The sequence below is a fragment of the Buceros rhinoceros genome, unplaced genomic scaffold, assembly GCF_000710305.1.
Source record: "Buceros rhinoceros silvestris isolate BGI_N320 unplaced genomic scaffold, ASM71030v1 scaffold31597, whole genome shotgun sequence".
Lineage (NCBI taxonomy): Eukaryota > Metazoa > Chordata > Aves > Bucerotiformes > Bucerotidae > Buceros > Buceros rhinoceros.
The window spans coordinates 6959-16422 of NW_010421001.1; the positions used below are offsets into that span (position 1 = coordinate 6959).

At 45.5% G+C, this 9464-nt stretch overlaps 1 protein-coding gene across 1 annotated transcript in view; it reads left to right on the top strand.

Moving 5' to 3' along the window:
- Window positions 1–2060: 2060 nt before the first annotated feature.
- Window positions 2061–9464, top strand: part of NFATC2 (nuclear factor of activated T-cells, cytoplasmic, calcineurin-dependent 2) — a gene marked incomplete at its 3' end in the record, with an annotated part of 48722 nt that continues 41318 nt past the window's right edge. The window contains exons 1-2 of the mRNA XM_010139514.1: window positions 2061–2281; window positions 3632–3800. Of these exons, the coding sequence (XP_010137816.1) occupies window positions 2121–2281; window positions 3632–3800 (330 nt within the window). The remainder of the gene's footprint in view (window positions 2282–3631; window positions 3801–9464) is intronic.

Sequence of the window (9464 nt, forward strand, 5' to 3'; positions counted from 1 at the left end):
GTATTTAAATCTTCGCTTATAACACATACTGATCTGTGCCTGGGGTGAGCAGATAGTGCAGCTTAATCTCAAGCTGTGGAGCTGTTTCAGATATTTTCTGCTGGATACATTGAAATCTTCAAAAACCTATAAAAATCCCAATAGTATTTTGCATGCTTTCGAGTAATAACAAATATTATTCAGCTCTTGGGCTGGGGAAGCTACAGGAGCTGATGTGCATCAAGGGGTCTGTCCTGGGACTGCCTGGCATGACTCTGCTCTCTCGAATGCTGGTGGCATTACGCGCCCGATGGGGTGCTGGGATGAGATCAGAACTGGGCTCAGTGATGCTGGCGGGAATTCTGTGTTGCCTAGAATCATCCCTGTGCTCCCCAACCTGGGAATAGTTTGCAAGATGGAGAATCTCTGAAAATTGAGGATTTTTTGCCCCAGAAGAGAGGGCTGCACCTAACGCCTGTTATGCTGTATTTTATAATTCGTCTCTGGCCAAAGCATTCCTTGAGCTGGAACTGGGAAGTGATGGCCTGTAGCTATGGGGCTGGATCCTTTCGGTCTCTCTCTGTTTTCTAACAAATGTTTGTGAATGTGTTTGCTGATCGTCTGGTGCTTTCTCATGTGAAACCTGTCACCAAAACTTGTTGACGTGGTATGGACCCAAACAAATCATCACACAGAACTGACTTTTTAATTTAAGAGCTTGAGCTCAGCTTTGGTTTCTTGAAGCCTTTTCTGGCTGGGCTTTGCTATGTGAGCAAGGTTATTCTCTCCTTACCTGTTCCTCAACCTTTTAATTTTACATAGACCTGTTTGGAAGTGCTTTTGTGACACAATGGTCTCAATCCAGCTCCTCATTGACAAAATTTGACCAAAATCACAACATCCCAGCTGGTGCTAAAGGGTGTATTTGGCAGAAAGTGTAGGAAGGCCAGTATTTAATGGGCCGAGAGGCTGGTGTGGTACTGACCCTTCCAGGTGATCCCTGTAGCTCAGGGCTCAGGTAGCAGGAGCCTGGCCGGGGCGGTGTGGAGGTGTTTGCAGTGCTTCTGTCCGTGCTGCATCTGCTCTGAGCACTTGAGCTTCCCTGGCTGTTAATCCAGTACTTTTCACAAGCATTAATTGCAGTTAAAAAGAATTAAGCAAATATTTACCTAATATCAGATCACAACCAGTTTATAAATATGCATTTTTTTAATCCATGATTGCTCAGCTTCTGTAATAATATTTATAGTCTTAAAGAGACCCTTCTTTTTCCAGAAGAACCGACTCCACATAAAACCAACAGCCCACCCTCTGGAGTTACATACGCTCATGATGTCTTGGACTGTGGCCTCAAGCCATGCCCCCTGCCTTTTTCTAGCCTTTCTGCAGATCCCATGGGCAGATATGGACAGCCAGATAGCATAGGGACAACACCTACACACCCTGCCAACGCTGCAGGGGCCTCTGCTCCGAGCCCTAGGATTGAAATTACTCCATATCATGAACTGATTCATTCAGGGGGTCCCTTCTGCAGCAGAGACACAGATGTTCTTTTGGTAGAACATCAGTCAAACTCAGCTACCACTAGCCCAAGGGTTACCCTGCCTGTCCCTGGCTTTGAGGGCTACAGAGAACCACTGTGTTTGAGCCCAGCTAGTAGCGGCTCTTCTGCAAGTTTCATTTCAGAGACAAATGTATCTCCTTGCACATCACCATGTGTTTCACCAAATAATGGTCCTAGTGATGACCTTTGTCCACAGTTTCAAAACATCCATACTCATTATTCTCCTAGAACCTCTCCAATAATGTCACCACGAACAAGCATCACGGAGGAAACCTGCTTGGGACGACATTCACCATCACCCTGTCCCAACTCAAGGTCTTCATCACCAGGTGCAAAACGGAGGTATTCTTGCACTGAGCTCTACAGCACTCAGCTGCCTTCCACTTCTCCACGACAGTCAAGGACCCCCTCTCCACAATCCTCTCCTCGCATCCCCTTGAGAGAAGACAACTCTTCAGTTACTTACACACAGTTGCCCAGCGCTTCTCTTTCCATGGATGCTATGAGCAGCCTTCCTACGGATCCTTCCTGTGGTGTTCCCACAAAAATTTGGAAAACCAGCCCTGATCCTTCATCAATGCCTTCCCACAAAAACAGCATTCCATGTCACGTCTTTCAGACTGTTGACTTCCACGGGCCTTGCGAGCAGGAGGACAGGAGAAACTCAGCCCCAGAATCAATTTTGTTGGTACCTCCATCCTGGACAAAGCAACTGGTGCCTGCAATACCGATCTGCAGGTATGTAATACTTCTTGGGGTTGTGTGTTTTCTCATGGTGTGATGTCCTCTGCCATGCATAGTGATCTCTAGGGAATGTGTCCTTGGACAGATCCTGGTGTACACCATAGCTAAGTGCTCAGGGACAGCACTGCTTGATGGGAGCCCAATCCATTATGATTCTAACATATTAAAAAATACCTGTGTTTGGAAGAAATGTCGTCACAGTGGTTCATTGATAGCACAGCGTATAACAATTTAAAATTTCCAAATTATTTGTCTAAAAAGCAGATTGCAAATGGGCTTTATCAAGGACTAAATACCCTGGTTCCATCCTGCAGCTTCTAAAGAAAATGGTTCAATCACTTTTCTGAATTCAGGGAGTGTCTCACTTAAAAATTTCCATCAAGGATGAAAATAGTTTAAATGTTTCCTGGTTCAGAAGAGAGCATGCTGCTCCAAGTCAGGCTGAGCACTTGGTCAAGTGACTGATTGTTGGTTGTTAATTGTTGTTTAACCCAAATCTCAGCCATTGTCACTACCCTCCTCAACTCCAGTCTGGCACTGGTAGCACGTGGGTCAGGACCCTGAACGGTGCACATCTGCCAGGATGGAGGTTGCCAAATGCGTGACTCCACTTGCAGTCACCACTAGCACCCTGTCAGCCCTGCCATGCCACTCGGCAGCAAGGTTGTCCCCACACTGACATTATCCCGTGCTGCTCCTGACCTGCTAAACACAAATTGTGAGTGAAGGAACCCAGGCCGTGACTTTCCTTGGCCTGTTAGATTGGTCTTGGGAGCCGTTTGTACTGACAAGGGTAGTTCAAAATCAGTGCAAACTCTAGTTGTACATTCTGATGTATCAGTTTCATGTTATAAACCCATGTGTATTTTGATAACAGGAAAACTAATATCAAGTAAATATTTAGAATTCTCGTCATGCATTTTAGTATTTATGGAAATCATAAATACTGCTAATTTACACAACTGGTAAGTAATAGTACATGGAGCTAGTATTTGACAGTATTTGTTCTGTGAGCAAGGTTTAAGATGCACAGCAAAAGCTAGATAAAAGAGGGAGATCTTTGAAAAATGTAACTGCTGCAGATGTTTCTATTTAAGAAATAAAAATACTCTATTTGCTTCTGCGAGGAGATGGGCCCACAGAAATTACTGTGTTCATCCTGAAGTTCAGCAGAGTTTGTAATCATGTGTGAGCAGGGCAGCATGTTCTCATTGGAATTAATAGCAGATTCCTAAATGTTTCAGTGAGAGCAGCACTGGTGGGGCACTTGGAGGAAGAAGGGATCAGGGCTTTGAGAAATAAAATGCTGAAGAGTTTCAGCTGGTGTGGTTTCTCTCTGCCCAGTTTGCCTGTCCAGTCGCTCCCGCCTCTTGAGTGGCCCCTCTCCAGCCAGTCTGGCTCCTACGAGCTGCGGATCGAGGTACAGCCAAAGCCCCACCACCGGGCTCACTACGAGACAGAGGGAAGCCGAGGGGCTGTCAAGGCACCGACTGGAGGCCACCCCGTCGTCCAGGTAAGGAACTGGAGATCAGCTCTGTCGGGGAGAAGTCTGGGGTGGTGTTCATTTCTGAAAGGCTTGCTGGGGTCTGACCCTGCAAGAAGAGAACTGTGAACTGGGCTGTGGAAGTGCTTAAAGGGACTGAAGCTGAGCTGTAGTGAACGCCTAGATATTTGGAAAGTTGGTTTGGATTAGCTTGTGAAAGCTCAGAAACTTAGGCAAAATATTTGCCACCTTTTCTGTGCTGTATGTGAAACCTCCTGTGACCCAACTCTGTCGTAAGCCACCCAGCTGTCGCGAATTCCAGCTGAGCCCACTTAATCTTGACAGCAGACTCTTCTGTGTAAATTAGGGCTTTCGGTGAGGTTCAAAATGTACAAACATCAAGCCTGGCTTTCAAACTCAGTGTAGCTTGGCGACCTACCAAACTTGGATTTATAATAACTAGCAGATCACATTAGATCTGTGGTACCACGTCCTTCTGCTGGTGGTGAGTGAGGGTTTTGGAGCTCTGCTCCCCCAGGTTCCCCAGAGCAAGTCCACGTGGCAGAGTTGCTACCTGTGTTTCTGGCTGTGTCTAACCTTGGCTCCTCCCCGGTCCGCACGGCTGAACTGTAGGAGACTCATGCACATTCACTTCAGGTTTGTGTAAAGGCAGAGCAACTTTCCTTAACCTGGATGTGAGTTGTATGAGGAACGTATGGATGTTAGACTGGAGTTTCCCCAGGGTTAACAGCTGCCTTTTGCTAGAGATGTATTTCAGTCATTTGCTTTTTCCTTAGTAATTTTACGCTTTTTTTCCTGTCCTCTGGTTATGTGGTAGAACTTCTTGAAGCCTATTTAAATCTCAGTCGGAGAATTTCACCCATTTGTAGTTCAGGCACTCGGTACATCCATGTCAATCTAGTGCCTGGTTTATATGTAACTCGCTGACGCTGTGTCCCACCTTGTGGAACACACACCTTCGGTTCTGCTTGTCACCTGTAGTAATGCTGCCTTTGTTTTGTCCTGGATACACACCACCGAGTGGTACTAGCTGTAGCAGCTGTGTGATAAGGAGACAGCAGGGCAAGTTAATTACATAGCAGGGGATGATTTCAAGAAAAAGTTTGGCCTCTACAAAGCTTTAAATGTAGAGAGTTCTTGTTTATTTGCTTTGTAATGCTATAGAGAAAGGGTGAGTGAGTTTAGGCAGGGGCTCCCTGTGATTTGGGCTGATGTCACTATAGAAACAAAATTTTACGTATTTTTGAGATATAACTGATACTGCCCTGAAGAGTCCAGTTCTGGTCCTATTTATGCTCACGAGATGGGAAGTCACCCCGCTGAAACTAGTGAATGAAATCCAAGCTGACAGTGATGGCGGTAACAAAATTGGACCCTTTGCTGACCTGAGGGTGGATGGGCTGAACCCTCGTTCTGTTGTGGAGGGTGAGGGGCTTTCCCTTCACCTTTCAAAGGGTAATGTAAAATAATAGCTGAGTAGCTGCACTGAGGCCGTTTGGGGCCACGTCAGTCTTTTCACTCATTTCCTCCTCGTTTCAGCCGGTGCCGTTCAGGAAGGAAAGCCAGGCGTTTGGCTGGGGTTGCAGGGTGTCGGGGCGATATTGCTGTTGATTATGTATGGCAGCTGTACAGATCAGCTGCAGCTTTCGCTAAGTCAAGCTGGGGTGCATCCTACAGATGTTTCTGTCACGCTCAGGACTTGCTGTGGCAAGCCTGACCCAGAAAATGTTGAAGTTTATGCTTAATTTTAAGCATGGGATCAATACTACTAGTTTCCCTGGCTTGTCTTGTGCTTAACTTCAGACATTTGTTAGATATTCCCCTGCAGGCTCATCCCCTTCTAAAATCAAGAGATAAATTGTTAAATCAATGTGTTTGTTTACTTCAGTTGAGCTGGACTTGCATGTGGACTGGGTGTTTGCGCAAGGGGTACAGGATAATAATGAATAGCAATTGCACTCCACGTGCCTTCACATGTGCCCTTTTTTTAGTTTGTGAATTGGACAAGCTCGTGTCCCGCTGTGCTGTGTTCGAAGCTACAGGGGTGTATGAGCTGTATGGCCAGTCTGCACTTGCTCTTTTCTCGGTTTGCTTATAACTACAGTATCATTTACTTTCCCAAGATATTCCTATCAACTGGATATTTGTTGCAGTGAAGGAGTTTCTTGTGACGTGGGGAAATAAGTGCTTTGTATTCTTGTAATCAATACCAGTCAAAGAGGGATTTTTGTTTTTGTTGGAGACAGGAACTGATATTCCTAGTTTTATCATAATTTGCCATCAGACTTAAGGATCTTAAACTCTAAATGCAAAGATCCACGTTAGTTTCCCAAGCAGATGTGCCTCTGCACAGCTGTGCCTGCATATGGGGAAAATATGGACAGTTTCTTTATGAAGGTTTATTATAAACCTGGAAGTATTTGTTGGGTCTGTGTCCACTTTAACATAACAAGGTTCGTATGGGTGCCGAGCAGTGAGGTGGTTGTACCTGTGTGGTTTATGACATCTGAAACTCAGGAAGGCTGGTAAAATCCAAAGCTTTCGTGCCGTAAGTTATTTGGCTTCAAGCATTAGGTTTTTTTTTTTCTTCTTTCCTCTCAGTGAGTTTAACTTTTTTGGTTTTTGTCAGATGCAAACTCCACAGAAATGGCGCAAATGAAACAGGAGAGATTTTTTTAAAAGCTAGGCATTGTGTGGAGGAAAGTTTGCTTGGGTTGCAACTGGTTGCAAAGGAATTAAATTACTTGGCTTTCCGCAGGTTCTGTCTGTGTTTGGCACCAGAGCGGGAATGGCGGTGTTGACCCAGGGGTTTCAGGGCTGGGGTTCTCCTGCCACCTGCAGACTTGGAGCTGGGCGCCAGCAGTACTCTCAAATGACAGATGTGAGCACACCACCCTTGGGACTTTCCTGGAGCACGGTGACCATACTGAGAAGCCAGGCTTGCCCTGAGTGGGAGCAGCCTGCCAAAGCAGTGGGATTTATACTAAGGCTGAATGTCCCATTCATGTCCTGTACGTTTTACAACTACTTCTGATATACTGCTTTTCCATTATTTGATTATTTTTTTCTAAAATACAATCTCTTTTTTAAAAAAAAATCTGATTAAATAGAGAATTCCCATTAAATTAATCCTCCAAGTGACTAAATATCCAGCTGTACCTTTTGGAGGAAGAGCTGTTGGCTGGTCTTTGCAGCACAGTGTTGGCCTGCAATTTTTATTTCATGAAAGCTGCGTTTTGTATGCAAGTTTCTTCTTTTGGGTGTTCTGAAGCTACAGACTAGCAGATCTCATATCCTCTAGGCTTTATCTTGTGGTTTATCTTTCTGATGCTGCTTCCTCTTCTTCACGTGTTTGTGCACAAGACTCTGCACCAGTTGTGCATGCCAATTATGGCAGGGCAAGAGTCTGGTTGGTCGAAATATCTGGCTAGATGGGCCCCATGGAAGAGGACATTTACTTTTTTTGCCTGTGGGACTAAGAGAGAAGCCATGTAATGTTCACACTATCTAACTTCAGAGACCATCTAGAGTCACATGGAGAAGGGTAGGCTCCCAGTTTTGGTGTTCTGAGTCACTCTTGGGAGGAAACTACAGCTTGCTGTTGACTATGGAGAAACTTGGGCTTCTATTTTAGGGATACAGGTTGAATGCCAGCGTGAGAATCCCTTAGATGTTAAGTTGCTGAGAACAGCAAGGAAATCCTGCATAGCAAGGACAAATCTGAAGTCTGCATGCACCTGTCATCTTGCAGGTCCACCCATCACTGAGACTGCAGAGGAGGGGTAGGCGTGATTGGTTTCCAATTCTTTTTTTACCAAAGCTGAGGCATAGCTGCTTTTTTGTACGCAACTGATCTGGTCAAAGCTCTGGAAGAGACTGTACGTTAGGAAAGGAAGCGACTGCTCCTGTGTGAAGAGCTTATGGACGTTGTTAGGATAGAATTGACAGTCCAAACACAAACCTAGCTCTGTCCAAGCACCCCATGGCAGGACACCCTGCCCAGAGGGGTAAAAATCTCCATCTTTGCATGCTTTTAGTAAAAACGTTGTGTTGTTGGCATTGCTTAGTAGCACTGGATGGTGGCAAAGGTGTCTTTCACCTGCTGCCCACAGGAAAATGTGGTGATAAGAACCTCTCTGCTTCAGGAAGAGGCAGATTTTCAGTCCTTCAGCAATGGTTCTCCTGTCTTTGAAGTGTTCAAGGCAGTCATGAGGAGGAAGGACCTTTTCAGTAGCAAAGGCTGGGTCTGGATGAGCTTCACCCCATGGTTGAGCAGAGTTCATGGTCCTTTAAAAGCAATAAAAATACTGTTTTGGAGATATTCATTAAACTTCATAGTTGTGATTTTGTCCTACTGCTTTGCATGAAGCCAAATTTTTTTCAAAATGGAAATGATATTTTGCATGACTGTGCTATGTTTCAGAGAATTCTAAGTGGAACTCTTGTCCTTCCGTCAAGGGAAGTGGAAAGGAAGCAACAAGCTTTTAGGGAAGATGAGCAGTTGATTTATGCAAATGATTGTCCAACTATACTCTGGATAGCTGATCTGTACTCGTTTCATTACAAGTGGTTGTCTTGCAACCCATTGGTATAAATGGGACAAACCCATTTCACATCATAATATTCCCGGTCCTCGGGGATGGACAGTGTGACATAAATGTGTGATTTACTGCTGCATTCACCTCATATACTTGACAGTGGTGTCAAGGGGCATTGATTTCAGATGAGCATCTGCCGTGCACTGTAGAGAGCCTTTTGTTAAAGATCTGTTAATGAGAACTCAGCTGAGTCTTGGGGTCAATGAGTAAATATAAGCTTTTTTACTTCTCTTTGTTTTTCTTATTTCTAACATTTTTCCCCAAGCACTTGCGTGTTTTGGACTTCACTTGCCGTAAACAGTCCTTGAAGAATTGGTGTGTTACATGGCTGTTCAGCACAGTAGTTTGTAGTTGTATTCTCAAAGGAGTGTGCCTACCTCTGGCATTTTTTTTATTGCCAATTTAGCAAATCCTTCTCCTCATGTATTGCTTCTCTAACTTATCTTTACAAAAGGCTCAAATACTTCTGAATGAAAACCGGCACATAAAAGATCAGTAACTCATTTGCATCTTTCACTTTGTTTCTCTCACTTTCACCGCATTATTAACTGAGTTCTTCATCAACAAACCTACTTTTTTCCACTGTGTGTGTGTGTCAGATAACCGAATTCATCCAGCACAGCCCGAGGCTGCAGTGGTCAAACGCAGCCGAAGACGCTGGGCACTTGGGCCCCTCTTTTCCAGGGCAGCCCCTTGTCCAGAGCACACCGTGCATCGGTGGTCCCTGACTTGAGGTGGGGAAAAGCTCACTCCTCAGCCAGAGAGTTTGCACCTTCCTGCAGCTGGAGGTTTCAGATTCTCAGGCAGCCCAAACCCGAGCCAGCTGAGCCTGTGCCTGGGGCAAGCATTGTTTCGGACCTTTGCAGTCTTGGTGGCCGGTGGGGCCGCTGCCTCCTGCCTTTAGGTAACAGCTCATGGTTTGGGCACTTCCCCAGGAAGCAGGAGCCTCGCACAGGCTCCCTGACTGATGGGCGCAGCTTACTCTGCCCCCACAAAGCCATGGTCCCCTGCAGACAGGAAGGCAGCAGTCCCTGCAACCTGCCTCGGCTGCTGCTGCCTTCTGGGGTCTTTGTTC